The sequence below is a fragment of the Cydia pomonella genome, chromosome 6 (genome assembly GCF_033807575.1).
Source record: "Cydia pomonella isolate Wapato2018A chromosome 6, ilCydPomo1, whole genome shotgun sequence".
Taxonomy (NCBI): Eukaryota; Metazoa; Arthropoda; class Insecta; order Lepidoptera; family Tortricidae; genus Cydia; species Cydia pomonella.
In genome coordinates this window covers 4062706-4082516 of record NC_084708.1, presented here as the reverse complement: position 1 = coordinate 4082516, position 19811 = coordinate 4062706, and the positions used below count along the sequence as shown (strand labels likewise).

At 38.1% G+C, this 19811-nt stretch overlaps 3 protein-coding genes across 3 annotated transcripts in view; 2 read left to right on the top strand and 1 right to left on the bottom strand.

Annotated features, from left to right (window-relative positions):
- LOC133518581 (ABC transporter A family member 5-like) overlaps positions 1–3380 on the top strand; it is a 49543-nt gene extending 46163 nt beyond the window's left edge. The window contains exon 33 of the mRNA XM_061852242.1: positions 1031–3380. Within this exon, the coding sequence (XP_061708226.1) occupies positions 1031–1354 (324 nt within the window). The 3' untranslated portion in view covers positions 1355–3380. The remainder of the gene's footprint in view (positions 1–1030) is intronic.
- LOC133518730 (BLOC-1-related complex subunit 8 homolog) lies at positions 3368–8263 on the bottom strand. Its single transcript, XM_061852414.1, has 3 exons — positions 8037–8263; positions 7742–7919; positions 3368–6394 (listed from the first exon to the last, which is right to left on the bottom strand). Exons 1-3 carry the CDS (start codon positions 8086–8088, stop codon positions 6109–6111), a joined length of 516 nt encoding a protein of 171 aa, XP_061708398.1. The 5' UTR covers positions 8089–8263; the 3' UTR covers positions 3368–6108.
- A 463-nt stretch (positions 8264–8726) lies between these two features.
- Positions 8727–19520, top strand: LOC133518706 (epidermal retinol dehydrogenase 2-like). Its single transcript, XM_061852377.1, has 7 exons — positions 8727–9104; positions 9209–9412; positions 9692–9915; positions 10939–11044; positions 13392–13521; positions 14811–14928; positions 18168–19520. The coding sequence occupies exons 1-7, from the start codon at positions 9102–9104 to the stop codon at positions 18358–18360; spliced, it is 978 nt and encodes a 325-aa protein (XP_061708361.1). The 5' UTR covers positions 8727–9101; the 3' UTR covers positions 18361–19520.
- The last annotated feature ends 291 nt before the right edge of the window (positions 19521–19811 follow it).

Sequence of the window (19811 nt, the reverse complement as noted above, 5' to 3'; positions counted from 1 at the left end):
AAAATACTAAAACAAAAAAAAAAACATACACCCGAATTGATAACCTCCTCCTTTTGAAATATTGTTCTTGGTTTTGTATGAATAAGTGACATAATGAAAAAAAAAAAGCTATAACTCCCTAAGGAGTTTTCTGCACAACACGTTGCTTATTTTTACATCATGGCGAAAAAATACATTACAAGTAATAAGTAAGTCTTTTTAGGGTTCCGTAGCCACATGCCAAAAAAATGACTATACGTCTCTGTCATATTGTATAATATACTTGACTTGGTACATACTAGTTATGTACAGAATGTAGCATTAGTTTATGAGACTGCTAGTTTAACAGTCCAGACGCGGTTTATTTATTTAGTATAAATTTTATTTTGACACTTGGAGAGACTTTACACCTCCAAATTTTATTAATATTAGTACTCTGACATTGGGGACCTTTTACATCTCCAGATTTAATGTGTTTTTAACCATAGAGACTATACATCTCTATTGTATTGTATTAATTATTTATTTTAAGATTATTATAATGTAATGTTTACCCAGGTATTGGCTGTTGTATTTATAAATGTTGTTATGTATTTTTCATGTCACTATATGATGTTACTATAAATGTTGTATTGACTTGTAAAAGAGCCCTTGAGGCCTACTTGCAGAATAAAATTTTGAATTTTGAATTTTTGAATTTTGAATGGAACCCTTATAGATTCGTCATGTCCGTCTGTCTGTCCGATTATTTTATTTACAGATAAAAATTACGAGTTTCTTTTAAAACTAATGTCTGTCTAAACTCTAAAATAAAATCTAAACCAAGACACATACATAGTGGCAGCGTCGCAGCCAAAATAGTGTTTCTGAATAAGTTATTACAGAAACTTCACTAGAATTGTCATTTACTCTAAAATAAGACCGATTTCAGAAAACTTTGTAAGACCTTTTATGCCTCTAAATGCGGTCAAGAATACATCTTTAATATTTACCCGGTTTTACCAGCCCAGTGTTCTTCCTGGCTTCCTCAAAAGCTTATTTTTTTCTCCAGGTTTTAGCAAACGTCCAAGTCAAAGATGCACTAAATTACGCCGAAATATTCAGTAAAATGGAGGAGCTATTACACGCAAACCAAACAGTATATTCCTACGTCATCACCGTGACTGCCATGGACTATATTTACAACGACATCATAGACAAAGGAACGAAGATCCAAATCGTTCCTGACGAGTACTTCTGGCCTTGTCTAAACTTCTTAGCAAGGAAGAAGAAGAAGGTAGATTTACAGAAGTTATTGGAATTAGAGAAATTTCGGAAGAAGTATGATATCGCTTCGTTGAAAGAGTTGCCGTGGTCTGTGATCTTTCGGAGATAATTCAAGAGCTTTTCTTGCAGTAGTGGTCAAACCAAGTGTGAGATCTGGCTTTTGAGGTTGCTTTTTATGCTTAGACCAGTTCGCTCAAGCAGTATAGAAGTCCTAGCCATGATGCCAATCGTTTGCGCCGTTGCGAACGAAACGGTAATCTCTCTCTATCATTCTTCCATATGATTGCGACAGAGATATTAGCGTTTCGTTCGCTAAGGCGCAAACGATTGACATCTTGGCTAGCCACCCAGTTATCACTAGATTGATTTCGTTGTACTTGCTTATTAATTAAATAATATGTAAGCAAGGCTCGCAAACCGATTAAATTTCCAAACCGTTATCATGTACTTGGCGCAAAACCTTTTAATTTCGGTTCCGTTCATAAACCCGTTATTTTGAAATCGGTTTTAGGAGAACATTTCCATAAAGTTCTTGTCAGATTAACCGGTTTAGAACAATAAAAACCGGCTTTTTCCTATGTCAGTGGCTTTGTTTACGCGGCTCACCACCAGGCCGGTGCGTCTCGTCACTCGTCGAAAAACCGGTTTGTTCAGGTTACAATAAAGTTCTTAAAACGTACGCATTCTTATGAAAGTTCGGAGTAAAACCGAAATAAATCGGTATCTGCCGCTATTTTTAAAACCGGTTCCGAGCCTTGTATTTAAGTAATTCCCATCACAAAACTCCATCGAGATGTGACTTATTTAAATAGGCAAAGTTTAATGTAATGTTGAATTTTTGACAAGCCACGGAAAGTCAGATGCATCATTCACCAACACGTAACTTCCTCCTGAAGATTTAAGGATGATTCTCCCTAGACCGGGCGAGGCCCGGGCCGAGAAGTCCGACACGTCATTTTCTATATGACGGCTGATCAGTGATTACGTGGTGCTTTCCATAGAAAACGAAGCGCCGGAAGCTGCGGCCCGGGCCCGGCCTGGTCTAGCGTTCATCCTTTACCGTAGCTTGTTGCGCATGAACATTTCTTTTAGCATGGGTGCATTGACCTGACTAACGGGGTCAATGACCTTGTCTGAGTTACTCTGCGTGAGTGGGAGGGATCTCAGTGTATTGCGCAAGCGACAAAGACAGATGCCCAATTTTTTCTGCACTAGCAGCATGGTTTCATTTTTATCGCTTGTCACTTTGCCCGTCCCTTTCGCACATACTTGTTAGAACGTGACAGGCATGGTGACAAATGATAAAGGGCCGACCATCTTAGCCGTACTGGTCGCTTGCCCTATTTATCTTGATAGTTTCGTTGTTAAGAATAAGACTATAATTTTAATTTTTTGTTAGAGTATATTAATTATTTTGTTAAGAGGCTATCAACCACCCAGTGGCGCCCTCATTAGTGGAATTATGTTTTGTAATAAACCAATCCATGTCTACGTACAATCCAGTATATTAATGTTGTAGTCCTACTGATTCCCCAACTTTTGGTATTTGTCACAATTTTATTTTGTTTTTTGCTTTATCAACTAAATGGCAAAAGGCCACCTTTTTCCGTTTAGGTTATTAAGTCAAAAGTAATGAATGTAAAACTATCTCACAAGAACAAAAATTGTGGAATAGGTAGGACAACCAAAATGGATTGGTTTCTCAGAAAACACAAATCCACTAATGAGTAATGAGGGCGCCACTGATGGACGGACGATGCGGTCTTAAGGCTCCCCTACACGATGGTCCAGCTGTGGACCAGCGATGGTGATGGCTCCTCTATACCATGCGATGGTTGAGAGCACGCACTATGGAATGGGCCACGTGTAGATGCGTACTCACTATCGCTGGCCCACCTTTGATGTGCGGACGAAAAACTGACACCATGGCCATCCCATCGCCATAAGCCATCCGACACCACTACCCTGTCTACACGCTGGCCCATCTTAGTGGGCTAGTATGATGGCCTATCGTGTAGAGGAGCCATTAAGTTCCATACCTTTTTTTCAATTCACGAAGATGCTCCATTCTGTCCAGTTTGTTTTCATTCTGTAGGTATGTTAGTGCATGCAAATAAAAGCGTTTTTGTGTTACATTGTTTACTTTCCCTTCGACAAGAATTGTTAGCATATACAGAAAGCCACAGTATTAGAAGACTTAGAAAGCACACCAATAAATTGTACCTATTTGTAACCAGGAACTCAACCACAGACCAAATGGACATAGGCAATATAGGCATCAAGATGGTTATTATAAATTTAGGTACGTATGTACCAGAGGCTGCGCGTAAGAATAATTTATATAAGTATTATATTGGATAATAATATGTAGAAAGAAAATACCTTTACGGAATTTCTAATCATAAAAATATTTTGGAAGCGAGTTCCATGAACGCACCGCCACTGGTAGGTAAAATCAACCAATTTGATTCCCAGGCTACTATAAAACCATGTCATAATTAATAAATTTGTTTATCTTCCACGACAGTGCTTATTGAATGATGCATGTTATGAATCTAGTATGCTACAGCGACAAGGTTCTATAGCGGCTTAGGAATCAAATTGGTTGGTAGAATATTAATGAACCCATGAATAATAACACATTTACCTCGTTCATATTGTCACAAACCGAAAAATCATTTAGCAATATTCTGACACACGTTCACTGCCCGTGCCTCGTATATATGGGCCACGGCAAGCCGCTACATATAGTGTTTCGATTTCTTTTTGGCTAACTTACTTAACAGTGTACTTAAGAATACAAAGCCGCCGAGTTTCTTGCCGGTCCCATATTGGGATACCCTCCTGGTCGGGTCAGAGCCGGCGTAGCTTTATTTGATGTTCATATGCACATTGTAATATGCCTTCTTAAAAGAAATGGAAAATAAACTGTCTTTATCTTTACCTAAAGGGTAAAATCACGTATGATTGTCGATTCTATCTCTATGAACAAAAGATAGCAAGTACAATAACAGCTAAAATTTTTGTATTCTTAAATACGCTGTGAAGTGGATTGGCCAAAATGAAAAATGAGACTATTCAAAGCTGTAAGGTTAACAGTTCAGATTGGTAGAGTTAACATGTTAAATCAGGGTTGCACTTATACTCGTATACTATGATATCTCCATATGTGTCTACCGTATTGTGGTATCTCTCTTATGGGAAGCACCCCACTAACTGAGAACACAGCAAGATGAAAAGGGGCGTAGAAAGCTTTATTTTTACCATGATTTTTGGCAAGAGAGCTAGGCGCAAACAGCGTTGGGAGGCCCTGAATACCATTTAATGAAACCTTGCAAGTTTTATATAAGCGGAAGTATAAAGAAAGGAGTTAAAAGTAATACAAAACACAAACTTTCATGCCACGCTCATGGTGCAATTTTCCGTGAATAATCATTACCTGAAATCGATCTGTACGTAACCTCCCACTATAAATTCTAACCACTAGATTCACATAAACTTTTTACTACTTCTCCACAGTGAATATGACAGGGTCTGTTGAAGCAGGCTGCGGGTTTTCTTAAGCGAGGTATAGGCTAGCGAGAACTTGATGCAATTTTGATTACATTGCGGTATCTGATCAAACTTCTGAATAAGTTATCTTGGTAGTCGGCAATGCAACGTAAATTGCATGCAAGATCTTGCTAGTCTACGCCTCGCTTTAGGCCATTTTTCGAGTACCGAGTACAGGAAGGAAGAGCAACCATAACTACTTATTATCCTGTTACGGGATTTTTCTTTCAACGCCACGCCTATCGTGAGCGGCAGTGGCGGGGCACGACCAAAATTTTATGTGGGCAAGGTACATTTAGCGAGGCCCTCTGGTGGCACAAGAAATAACGAACATTTTTACGTTGTGTCCGACGTATTTGAAGCGCGAGGCCCCTCGGACCGCGAGGCCGTTGACGGTGGCCCACGTCGCCCACCCCTAACGCCGCCTGCGGCGCGTCATCGTGAACCTTATCGGAATGCACGAAGGTTGTTATTGAGCGCGTTTATTGACGTCTTTTGCGGTCTAAGGTTTAAAATAAGTTTTTGGCAAAAAAAATCATTTTTGGTACAAGCTTTTATCGCTGACTGTACTTTTCTTTCCACAAGTTACTAATACTCATCGAGACAATTCTAAAAACCCCAAACACAATTAGGTTACGTTGTTTTACCACAGAGTTCCTATGGCCACCTCCTGTCTCCACCATCAGATCATCTCGATGGTACCATAATATTGCATTGTCACCCGACTTACATATGTATGCAAATTTTCAGCTTCAGCGGAAGTGGATCAAATTTAACTTGCAAGATTTGATTACAAACAGACAATGGTCAGGTGAAAGTAAATAAAAGCTTGTAAAAAGATTTCTTGTCTAGTAATACACTATCCTCATATTCAGAATTGAATGGGACCAAGCTGGAACTTATTTCTCATTTGTTACCACTGGGAAGATGGCAAAAATATTATTTAGTAATTACCATTACGACCAAAATGATCCTGCTTAATAGCCGGGTCCACACTGAGCGAGCGTGCGTGAGGAAATTGCCTCGCGCGTATGCTCGCTCAGTGTGGACCCGGCTAATAAATAATTATAAGTAAGTTCCGAAAAGAGAGATCAATTTGGTTGAGAAAAGTATAGATTCTAATGTTTAGTGGTTACACAGGCCGGACGTTTAACAACCTAGAATGTCCACTTCCACAAATTATAATCTCAAAACCAACAAAACTTTGCCATCCAAATTTCACTTTTAAGCAAATTCATCTTGAGGCAACTACGAGGTCCTCTGTCATTAAAATAAAGATTGAGTATATATATAGCTGATCTTCACCATAATTCAATGCAATGTAGTATGAGACCTATGCAACTCAGCCGAAGATCCCCTGGCGTGAGCCATCATATTTTCTATCCGATGAGTAGTCTCCCTAACCATAGAGAACTCTGAAAGATCGGGTAAGTCTAAAACAATGTGTGCTGAGAGACGTTTGTAAACGGAACTGGAATCTTTTTTATTTCTCCTACCCTCCTCGTATTTTAGTTGCTGTTTTAGAAATATGGATTGTTTGAGCATTTCCTGTATGTTCGTGAAGCTGGTTGCTGCACTGTCCATTGATTTTACTGCACTGGAATAGAAAGAGATAGAAATTTAAAGATGTCATATTAACCTTCCGAGGTTTTCCCGAGGGTCTACAGTATGGGGTTTTTCAAAAAAGGAGTGTACAGGTTTTTAAGGGGTCGGCAACGCGCATTTAACATTTCTGGAGTTGCAGGCGTCCATAGGCTGCGGTGACTGCTACCATCAGGCGGGCCCTTACCAGGATTTGAACCCGGGACCATCAGCTTCGTAGGCAGGGTCACTACCCACTAGGCCAAACCGGTCGTCATTGATAGTGTATGCCATAAAACTATAGCTGGGCATTGTTAATCGTTAATCCATTAACATGTATCTAAAATTGCATTTTTTGTATTCTTGCAATACTTGTGATAATGATCTACTAAGAGTTGTTAGTTTTATAGAATAGAATAGAATAGAAGAAATTTATTCAGAAAATGCTTAAGTTTAGGTAATACATGAGACGACAAAATCAATTTATTATTAAGCGTCACTGAAAAGGTCTCCACTCAGCTTAATGTCAAGATACCACCTAAGGATCTCAACGCTGGTCTTCCGAGGAAACCTTTCCGAGAGACCGCAGCTACACACTAAAGTACAAAATGTTATATATTTAAGTACAAAAGTTTCAAGTAAATATCATAAGGCTATAATTATTATTCATTTAAAAATTACAATAACAAGTAAATTATTTAAATTATCGGTACCTAAACAGTCAGTCAGTCGTCATACAAGGTGAAATAAATTATAGGGTAGGCGTTCGTTCTAGTACATGGCATAGTGATGGCACAGGAGTATACCCAATATTTATAATTTTTGTAAGTGTAAAATATGTTTTTTAAATTTACATTTCAATGAACTAATTGACTGTCGTTTTGGTGATGATGGGGTGTTGTAACAGCTGGGCAAATACGGAACCCTACACTGAGCGTCGCCTGACACACTCTTAGCCGGGTTTTTATTTCTATGCTGTTAACTTCCAGAACCCAAACTAAGAATTCTTATAAGTAGATCACTATCGCAAGTATTACAACAATACAAAAAATGCAATTTTAATTATGTGTTAACAGATTAATGGTGCCCAGCTAAGCATATAACTAAAAATGATCCTTAATGCTTTGAGCGCTTTTTACGTTTTTAGAGTCAGACCAAAATAAGTTGGCAGCAATTTTGACGGATCCGCCGGTACAAACTTCTATGAAATTACAATGTTTACTTAACACTTGCACAGGCTGGGCTATTTAAATTGCTGCAAATTTATCTTGGTCTGACTCTAGGTGTTCATAGGTTCCAGCTGTTTAAAATATTAATGAGCATTTGGCCAACTGGACCAATAGTGTAGATTCTAGATAATTACCTCAATGCATACTCCACATCATAGCACCGCCCCTGAAGCTCGTGCTGTAGCTTTGTGACTTCTACTCTGCGCTCCACCATGGGTGGCAGAGCCTTCCTCACATGTTCTTGTAGCCTGTACAGGGCTAGGGAAGGCTCATTGGCTACGATATGCATGTTTTCGGAGATTCGTTCGGCAGCTAAAACAGTCATGTTTTGTCAAAAAAGAGATTGTAAGGCTGGTTTATGTTTATGGGAAGGCATGGTCTGAGTAAGCATGAGATATTTTACGTTATTCGTTCAGAGATATTTGATACCTTTTTTAGCTTTAGCTTCCAAATCGGTATCTCCTTGATAAACAAACGTCATTTTAATAAGATGTGATTTTTTATTAGGTCTTATATCACTTGTATCACTAGTTTTATAGCGCAGGCTTAATAATCGCGAATTATTGCTTATTTTATTGCGTTTCTCTTTTTTACAAATTGAATAGTATTTGTTTTATTCCGACTTTTCCCTTTTACTTAAATTTTTTAATTTTTTAATTATTAAATTTTATTTTACAGTAAAAGTTCATTGACCTTTAATTTGACGTTTATTAATGTTGCTATATGAACAAATACACGGGTATGTTCAAAAACAATAACGTTGTCTCAAAGAAAGTATAATATTGGTATAATACTTCAGTATCATGTACTTATACGCTGTATCGACTTGCATACAGTAAACCTAAAAAACGAAGTAACTAATTAATAATCTGTGCCTAAAAATACATGAATTATAGAATTGCTCAGAACTGTCTCATTTCAAACATTGTTAGAGAAGTTCTTGTATTGTCTTACTGTAGTACTATAACTATAATAGTTTTCTTTATTCTTTTCTTACTTACTGAGAAGTTGTGTTTGCTAGACTATATTGCTATTAAGCATTTTCGTAATTCTTTATAATGTTGTTTAGCCCAGAATTACTGTTCATTACTAAGGAAATAAATGTAACAAACACTTGGATAAACACGGCCGAGTATTGGCCAAGTATGTGTCGCAATATTTAGCTTTAGAACTTGGCTACTTTTAGAACATTGCCTAATATTGTCAATGTCACTTATCTTACTTGTGAATTGACTGTCAACCTTAATCAAAATACAATGAAATGAACTTGAACAACTTTTAAATTTTATCAGTTCTTTCTGTTATCAAGCTTACTTATTATCAAATTTTAAATGAATAAGTTCAGTTCCGTTTCGCAACAAGGTGACTAAATTCCGTGTCTCTCTGATTACGATTCATTTCGTCAGTCATAAAAAATCTTTGGCATACATGTTGCATTAATAACTTTCAGTAATATATTATACAGATTTTTCTATAGTTACCTCCTCTAGCAAAATGGTAAGTCTATCTCGTTATATTCTCTAGCTAAATTTTCGTCTTGAAAATGTTTTGTAACTTTTTTTGTTAAACGTACCCACATTTTTTAAATCTTTTTTTTTAAGGAAAATCGTCAACTGGATACAATATTTGGCATCATCCTGAACGTTATGTTTCCCATCAAGTTTCTGCTCCGTGTGTACTCACTAGCCATCCTGATGATTGACTTCATGTGGGTGTGGGTGAATGCAGTCTGGGCCATTATGCAGGCTACATATGAGCTGTTCTGGCCTCCTCCCATGAAGTCTTTGAATATGGAGACTGCTTTAGTAAGTTTTGTCTGTGGTCTAGAAGTTGTTTTTTTGCCCCAGGAGTTCCTGGGGGCAAATATCATTATTTTTTCAGCATAATTAGAGTCTAATTTTTTTGCTTCCCTTAATTACCAGTAGAGAATTTCTTGTGGCATTAAATCCACCTTTTGTACTGTAATGTTTTCCTTTTGTGCAATAATGCTTAAATAAAATAGTTATGAGAGCAAAATGTTATTGTATTTTTAAGATTGCAGCTTTGCAAAACAAAACTGTAATAAGATTTTTTTTTATTTACAGGTCATAGGCTCCGGCAGAGGAGTAGGCCAGGAGCTAGCCATCCAGCTCTCTGACCTGGGTGCCATTGTACTCTGCGTAGACAAGAACAGCACCAACAATAAAGATACCCTGGAAGCCATCAAGATGCGCGGTGGCTCGGCCCTTAGCTTCACCTGTGATATTACAAAGAAGCAGAATGTTGAAGAGCTGGCGGCGCAAGTGAAGAAGGAGATTGGTTTTGTTAGGTTTGTTTCTTAAGTTCCAATTTGAAAATTGGCACAACCATGGTAGTGACCTTGTATATGATGGGTACACAGAAAGAACAGGTTTAGTCACTGTGACAACATTTCGAGTTATTGCGGTTTGAGAGGAGCAATGTACATAATTAACCATAATATTTTAGTGCATAGGTGTTTTTAAAGTGAGAAATAAGAAGTTATAATTACAGGGGTTCCAGAAGTTGTAACTAATAGTTCATTGAGAGCTCTCCATTTGGAGAATGAAATCTTATTTACCAAAAAAGTGACTAGAGTCTAGATATGTTCTTTCAGTGTACCCTTTCATGTACATTAAGTTGCTTGATATATACGCCCCTGAAATTTTACCTCTATTTTAGATTGTTGGAACTGTCGAATCATTGGATTTGTACAGGAAATAAAACCTTTCTATAGGTAGATCATAAATTGTTCACATTACAAAAGCGCATGCTGGAATACCCAGCGCCTACTCTAGTATGTTTTAACCGAAATTTAGAATAAATATAATTCAAGATTTTTTTTGCATACCAATATATGTTACATACATGGACCCTGGAAAGGGTGTAGCAAAATAAAAATGTAAGTAGTTCACAATATTTCATTTACAAGTCAAATTAATTTCTCAGTATGTATGTAAAATATCACTTGATATATTACATACATACCATACCAGCAGTTTTGCCTCGATTTGTGCGATTCCATATAAATATGAAGTTGCGCGAATTTTTACATCATACCTATGCTAGAACACCTAGAAGTTAAACATCATGAGGAAACCTGTGAACAAGTGCTAAGAAGGAAGGCCTGTGCCTAGGTCTACCAGACGTCAGGAATTTTAGACGCTTGTCAGGAATGCGGTCATGTTAGGAAAATGTCTGGAAATTTAATGAATCAATAGATTTTTTCAAAATTTGTATCTGGTAACCCTACTTGTGCCCAGCAGTGGGACGCAATATGGACGTATATAGAGATGTATAATATTGTAAAATAAAGTCTATATTTGAATTCCAGCATGCTGTTCTATTGTTGTGGCATTCCCAGTCCACGGTCGCTGCTCACGCTACCTCCGCAAGACATTCATGAAACTTTGGATCTCACACTTACATCATATTTCTGGGTAAGCTGTAATGGTTAATAGTACATTACGATACAAGTGCGAAAGATAGGAAATCCGAAACAAGTGGCGATAAATTGAAACACGACCGAAGGGAGTGTTTTAAAACGACACGAGTTGCGAATTACCTATTCACACATGTATCGTACTACGTTTTACAGTGCATATGGCCCTTTAAATTTTCAACATAGTTACGTAATGTGCTAATTATCGCACTAGTGCGGTAAAGTAGCACCATATGTACTGTAAACATAGATTAGGTCATTATTTGGTCAAAAGTAGTTGAAAACAGGCGAAGTTAGGCTGTTGAGATGGCACTGCAATCGCGTCGACTACCATGATGATAACTTCCACTATGATGGCATTAGATGCGCTCAATCTCTTGCTGTATTTAAAAAATCACTCAAAGAACATTATTTATCTCTCCCTCAGTGTTTATATAGTACATAGTTATTTTTACTCTGTGGCTGACATGCTGCTGTCATATTTAGCTATGTTTCGGTTAATTTTATATATATTTATATGTATGTTTATGTATGTCTATTTGTATTCCTCATATGTGTATGTTTATTCACTGTAATTGTGTGTGTGAATGTAGGCTGCATAACGGTTTAGCAACACCTACTTTTTCGATTAACTTCTCTATTTCCGCTACCCAAAGGTTGTTTGGAAGAGATCGCTTTTTAGCGATAAGACCGCCTGTTGTCTGCCTCTAAATTTAATCAATTGTTTATTTTTCTTGTATATTTTTACTGTGCCAATAAAGAGTATTCTATCTAATCTATCTATCTATCTATGATGGCTTCCATGTTGGAAAATGTAGTTCAAGCAATTGCAGTGCCTTCTCATCAGCTTAACATTTCATGGGTTCAATATCCAGGTAAAATAAAACAAACACTAGACCAATTTCTTGTTTATGGAATTAAGAACTCATAGCTCACGGCTTTATTTTTTTATTTAACCTCATTGTTGCCAAGTTGCCAGTTACGAAAATAAAAATTAAATGCTAAAAAAAGGTTCTACATTTGAGAAATTATCTATAGCAAGGCCATGCTAAATTGGCAGCGATTTTGACAGCCTATGTGGTGCAAGTGTTATTTAAACGTCATAATATCATCTAAGTTTGACATTTAAAATAAAACTTGCACCGCCTGGGCTATCAAAATCACTGCAAACTTAGAGTGGTCTAACTTTATTAATATTTCTTAAACTTCATTTTCAAGACATAAGGGGCACAAGAGTCCACGAGTGGTGCACCGTGGTATTAGCATTACAAATTAATTATTCATACCAATCACAAAATCTAGAACTAACCAGCACCTGCCCACTACTCGGCTTGAGCATAGATGAAAACCTTAACTGGAAAGCCCACATTGATAAAATCTCGGCTAAATTATCAAGATTTGCGTATGCGCTCAAACAAATATTATTAAACACCAATTTAAAAACTGCAGTATCTGCGTAACATGCTTTTGCACAATCATGGCTCCAATATGGCATAATTTGTGGGAAAATAGTGTAAACATTAATGACCTATTTTTACTAAAAAAAAGATGCATACGAGTTCTAGCCAAGATAACAACTGAAAAAAGTTGCAAACCACTTTTCGCAAAATTAAATATACTAACCCTCACATCCTTATACATCTTGGAAACTTGTAAATTTGTGCGAAAATACGAAGACTTGTTTAAAATCCAAAACCCCAATCCACAACTACATAACTTGCGTAATCGGAATAAACTTGTGCAAGCAATTCCAGCTAACCTCCAAATGTTCAGTAAAGGCCCTTACTCAATGTCCATTCGAATTTATAACCACATCCCTCAGTATATAAAAAATGAAACCAAATATAATAATTTTGTAAATAAGCTTAAGAGTTACCTTCTAACTGAATGTCCATACAACCTACAAGAATTTATGAATAATTCGAATAAATAAATACTTAATAATAACCATAAATACCATAATTATGTACTTAATAAAAATGGAACATGATAAATGTTAGAGGGATAAAATAATAACATAATAATATGGATAATACGTGATTTTAATTATTGTAATGCTGTAAATATTTGATTTTAATTACCTATTATTATATTTGTCATTATTGTTTACAGATTTATTTTATAAGAGAGTGCCTTAGAAATAAGTACTTAGACATAAAAATGTTGCTACGCCCTAGTAGGGTCCATGATTGTACTCTATTTAAAGAACATCTGTAATACCATGGTTGCAACGAATAAATGAAATGAAATAAAATGAAAATCTTGTCATTCAGATTATACTGAAATAATACCGGCCTTAGTCAACTAGGGTGCAAAATCTTATATTTCTTATTTTTTGTTTTCAGCTCATAGACCAGTTCATCCCGGCCATGAAAGCTAAAAATCGCGGCCACATAGTAGCCCTCACGTCAGTAGCTGGTCTTAGCTACATCAAGGATCAGATGCCGTTGAGTGTTGCACAGTTCGCAGTGCAAGGTAAATCGAAACTCCTTCGTCACTAACAAATTAGCCATTTCAAAGAATCACGGTCATGGTAGTCCTCGCATCAAGGGACATGCCAGTGAACGTTGCACAGTTCGCTGTCCAAGGTAACGTAACTATTAGAACATTCCCGTGAGACGATCGTACACAAACATTGTATGAAAGCCAAGAACCGCGGTCACATAGTAGTTCTCACGTCAGTACCCGGTCTCCGGACCAGATGCCGTAGAGTTTTGCACAGTTCGCTGTCCAAGGTAATTCTAAACTGACAAATAATCAGTTCATTCTAGTTTTGAAGAATACTGGCCACATAGTGGATGTCAGTACCTGACAGCTAACTGTCAGTACTGTCAGTACAGTTTACCTAAGTAAACAAGAATCAGATGCCATTGAGAGTTGCACAGTTCCGAACAGACTCTAGAAGATAAATGACGACTTGACGAGAGATTTTCGACCAAAATTATGTTGCGGATGCGTTGCGCACTCTGTCACTTTGACACGGAACGTAACTGTATAGAAGATTTATATTCCTATGGTTAGTTTTTAAAGCGCGTGGTTGTTTCATGCGATAAACGCAGCGGCAAGCGCATTGTCATTCCATTAACATGACCTAGAAAGGCTGATTGTTGCTGGAATGCAGCGGAGTGACTCCATACAGGGCTAAACATCTCGGATCCCCGAGAGACCTCCCCGAGGTCCTACTCAACATTAAAGGTTTGATACGATTCCTCGAGGAGCTGGGCTGGCAGGACTAGCCCACCCCCAACATATCACGCAAAATAGGCGCAAGTCGTCGAGTTGAGTTGCGAAAAATCGCCCGTATACAATACAATACAAGGCAGATTATCTTGGGTCGAATGGAAGGCAAGCGTGCGCAAGCAAGAGTACCCACGAGATGGTCTGATGCTGTGAAGAGGGTGGTTGGCAGGAACATGCAGTGCGTGACCTGACCCTTATGGCTTATGATCGCACACTATGGAGACGAAGCATCCATGGTCGCGATCCCTCAGCAAAGAGGGACTGAGAAAGAAGAAGAATTGATGCATGCATTCAACGCTGCGCTTAGCGCACAAAACAACCGCGCGCTTAAGATGCTCTTCAACCCTATAATTTTGCAGTCCATTGTGCAACACACCTATGTTTCTTACTATAGAAATAATAACGTGTTCCAATATATCTTTCCACATTTGATGCTACTGTAGGTTCATAATGTGGGCACCATATCCACAACCCGTTCCAGTGAGCCGACTAAGATATTTTATACTCTTCTCATCATATTCCAGGCCTAGCAGAATCTCTCATGGAAGACCTGAGAATAAACAGGATAGATGGGGTCCACGTGACCCTCACACACATATATCCGTTCATCGCAGGGGAGGACAGCACGGAGTTGAGATTAAGGTGCGTAAACTGTTAATGATCACACGGATGACCTGATGGGAAGCGATTACCGCCGCCCATGGACATCCGTAACACCAGACCAGACGGGTTCCCGGCCTTTGAGATCTTTTTCACGCCACTGTTCGGAAGTGGCAATAGATGGTCTAAAACCAAGCTGGAAAGTAGGCAATAGCTGTAGCACCTGAACCACCACGACTACAATGTTTCATTGGTATCATTTGTTATCATCTGTCATTGGTGACGGTAGAAGGTCTTTTTTGGCGCAACTTTTTCCTTCAAAAATATAATTAGGTTATTTATAGGACCAATCACTTATTTAAAAAAACCCGGCCAAGAGCATGTCGGGCCATGCTCAGAGTAGGGTTCCGTAGTTACTTTTCCGTCACAATAAGCTAAAATGGAGCTTAAAGTATAGTAGATTGTTAATCAAGGGATGAACTGTGGATGTACGTCTTTTTACTAGAAGGGTAAACTTTTTGTAATAACTCAAAAACAGCTAAACAGATCATGTCCGCTATAGTTTTCATATAATGTCTTTCTTAAGCTCTAATTCCACGATTTTTTTCATATTTTTTGGACCTATGGTTCAAAAGTTAGAGGGGGGGGGGGCAATTTTTTTTTTCTTTCGAAGCGATTATCTCCGAACATATTTTTTTTATAAAAAAAACGTTTGTTTAAGACCCCCATTAGTTTTGAAAGACCTTTCCAACGATACCCCACACTGTAATGCTGAAGCAAAAAAAAAATTCACCCCCACTTTAAGCAAAGGGGAGGTACCCTAAAAAAAATATTTTTTTAGATTTTATTGTACGACTTTGTCGGCTTTATTGATGTATATATCCATGCCAAATTTCAGTTTTCTAGCACTAATGACCACTGAGCAATGCCTCGGACAGACAGACAGACAGACGGACATGGCGAAACTATAAGGGTTCCTAGTTGACTACGGAACCCTAAAAAAGAAACGTCAAAACCATGCACGTATGGCGTTTTTACTTTTGTAGCTGTTTGTGTTTTTTTTAGAAAAAACGCTTCTAAGTTTAGAGTCGGTTTCAAGCAAACAACAGAAAAAACGCCTCTTAAAAGTGATAAAAAAAGTAAAAAAGGCGGGATCGGAAAATACTTACTGATAATTCGATAGGGTAAATTGTGTTTAGCTAAAATATACAAGAAACACGTATCTACGCTATAAAAATGAGTTCTCCTAGTGGAAAAAATATAAATGTTCCTGGCAAAAATACATCGCTTTCTTACAACAATTGTCCTCACGCAAATATAAATAAATAATAAATAATTAAATAAAATATTATAGGACATTATTACACAAATTGACTAACTTCCACAGTAAGCTCAATAAGGATTGTGTTGAGGGTACTTAGACAACGATATACATAATAAATAAATATTTATAAATACTTAAATACATAGAAAACGCCCATGACTCAGGAACAAAATATCCATGCTCATCGCACGAATAAATGCCCTTACCAGGATTTGAACCCGGGACCATCGGCTTCGTAGGCAGGGTTACTACCCACTAGGGCCTAGGCCAAACCGGTCGGTATAAATATAAATTTCTATTAAAGTATTTACAGTTATACAAATGTTTTCTTATTTTCTCGCAGTAGTCGTGAAAAGCACTATGTAATGCCTCGGCCGGAAACGAAATTTTTCTAAATAAAGAGATACAACTATCACACACAACCTACACAGTAAATTGCGGTCATTCGATAAGCGTCATTCATTCGGATAATCGTTGAACTTGAGATTACCTTGAAAACAAATCCCTGGTTGGGTGATAAATTTTTTGCGAATTAATGAAACTAATTAATCCATAAATTCGTATGATAAGAATCATATGAATGCAATATGCATTTAATATCAAGTAACACTTCATAACATTACATTTTAAGCAAGATTGTGCTTTTCACTTCAGTATTCAGGATTTTTTTAATGTTATAGTATAGTCAGCAAACGAGCAGACGAGTCGCCTGATGGTAAGCGGTCATTGTCGCCCATGGACATAAGCAACATCATAGGAGCCACTTAAGCTTTGCCGACCCTTGAGAACCCTAAATACCCGCTTCTTGAAAAATCCCATGTCGTAGCGCGCAAAGGATTTCCTCAGGTATTTACCTCAGGAGGCAACTCATTCTACATTCTGCACGTTGTAGGAAGAAACGAGCGAGATGCCCGCTTATTCTTGGTGTGCCATGTATCTAAGAAGTTAGGATGAGCTTTGCTCCTTGGGCGGGAGGTGCGGTGATAAAAACGTGACGATGGCACCACTTCAAAAAGTTCTTCGGAGCATTCCCCATTGTACAGATGACAAAACATTCAAAGAGAGCCAACGTCTCTCCGAAGGCTATTTGTGATATTTTTTGTGAGATTAATTATTTGGGCAAAAATTTTTTTTTTAATTAAAAACTGATCGGCGATTAGCTCTAGTCACACCTGATGCAAAGTGAAGACAGGGCCTAAGATGGAGCTCACCGGTTCAGTAGTAGCCTATTAACTCTTGCTTTAAAGAGACAGAGCTCATATTATCAGGGAATAGGGACCGTGCGCGTTGTAGGGTCTGCCATCTTGTGGCCTTAATCGGAACCATAAACATGTACATTTACACGTCACGTGTTTTCTTGTGCATAGTAGGTTCTGGTTCTGCCATCTTGTGGGCTACATCGGAACAATAAACGTCACATTTACGCCTCGCGCCAAAAATCTGACGTCTCCTGTGCTGCCTCCTACAGTTCATGCACGCTCCCTATACAGATGGCGGGAGCGCACTCCATTCCTTAGCCGTCCGTACCAGAAAAGAGGAGGCAAACCGTTTCGTGCGAACAGATGGAACGTTTATTACGAACGGTTGCATTCGCTCCCCACGTCTGGATGTCCGATGATGAAAAGGGGAAGGTGGGATCAGGTCGTGCAGTTCCTGTGCGCACTCCCCGAAATGTATCCGATAGAACACCGGTAGGCTAGCGACTCACGGCGACGCTCAAGGCTCTGTAACTTAGACTTGATAGATGGGTCATCGCCAAAGAGTCTATGAGCCCGGCGCTCTATCGAGCCAGGGCCGCCAGCTGATATTTAGCGGAACCGTCCCATAGGTGGCAGCAGTATTCCATGCACGAGCGCACCTGTGCAAACCGAAAACCGTTTTTCACCAACTACATATTAACGGTTTAGAAATATAACATGTTTCCGAGTCTTGCTTATTCCTACTCATCACGTTTCAGGATACCAAGCTACTTCGGCACTATAACCCCGCAAGTGGCCGCCTCCAGTATCCTAGAGAGCGTCCGTCGGAATTATCCCGAAGCCTCGGTGCCTAAACACCTTCTCTTCCTAGGTCACCTGCTCCGGATATTACCCAGGAAGGCCACAGTACTGATACGTGATTTATTAGACACGGGCGTGGATTTTGCGTGAAACAGATCGAGTACCAGATTTCTATGTTATAATGTTGCCAACTATTTACATTTATTTATTACTAAGTCAGGCGAACCATGATATTTATAAATCAAGCTATAAGTATGTTTTACTGTAAGAAAACTTCAATCGAGTAGATACCCCGAGGCCTCAGTGCCTAAACACATTCTCTGCCTAGGCCACCTACTCCGAATATTACCCAGGCCACAGTACTGATACGGGATCTACTAGCCACATGCGCGGATTTTGCGTAAAATTGTATTAGTTTTAATATACAGTTAATATTCCAAAATTTATAAAAAAAATTTTTTTTATATTATGAAGTACTGCCCCATAGGAAATAGTATGGAACGCTCATTTGTTTCTTGCATAGAAAATGTATGGCGTAGGTAGTACTTTGTAGTTTAAATATTTGTACATTGCATTTGAGTTTACAGGGAGTAATTTGGTCTGATAAATTGCCAAGAAAGTGATATATGCAAACCAAAAAGGTTTTCAGTGAAATATATTTTTGTTAAAGCTTATAATAAGAAATTAGATTTGTATAAGAATTATTTACTGTTTATGAATTATTTACTATTTAAGAATTATTTACTAGTAAAATACATTTCGTTTGTTTGAGAAAGAAATGCTACTCTAATTTGGTTTATGAAAGATTATAATTAGTTTAAAACTTAGTTAAATGCATATCGGCTCTTAATGAAGTTAAAGAAACTAATACATTTTATTAGGTAAGCCTCCGTGCCTAAAGTTACAAGTTGGAACCCGGCGACGTGTCACGACGGCAAATGTAACGTCGCAGCGACACGACTGGTTTCTATATATACCTTTTTCAGCAACACGTGTCGTCCGGTCGCAGATCAGGATTTCCTCTCTCTCACTCGGAACCAACTGCATATTGCGCTACCGTTCTGCAGTCGGTATCGAAATTATAACACAGCGACATGACGCGGCGACGTGTCGCGCATGTCGCCGGGTTCCGACTGCACCGGATATTATTAGCCCGGTAAGCTATATTTAATGTATGCCATAAATATAAAAATAGGCAATTAATTATATGTATTATCAATTATCATTATTCGATACTATTTCAAACGTTTCTTATTACTAAGAGATTGTATTTTTGTAATATTATTAAAAAGTTTGATACTTATAGGAAATACGATGTTTTTCTTTATAACCTTTGATTATAACAGTTATTAGATCTACACGGTTGCCGGGCACTTGTAAAAGGGTACCAGTTAACGGGTGCTACCACCCTAGTTTGCATCGGGACACCGTTATACAATATGTTTACTACTTAAAAATAAATCTACATATCTAGTTTAAAAAATGTATATTTTCGGCTATTCGAGACAATTTTTACATTCCAAATATTGTTAACGCTGTCCTGATATTTCGTCAAACGGAAAACAGCCTGACACATGCAAACGGCCCCGATGTCGGATCCG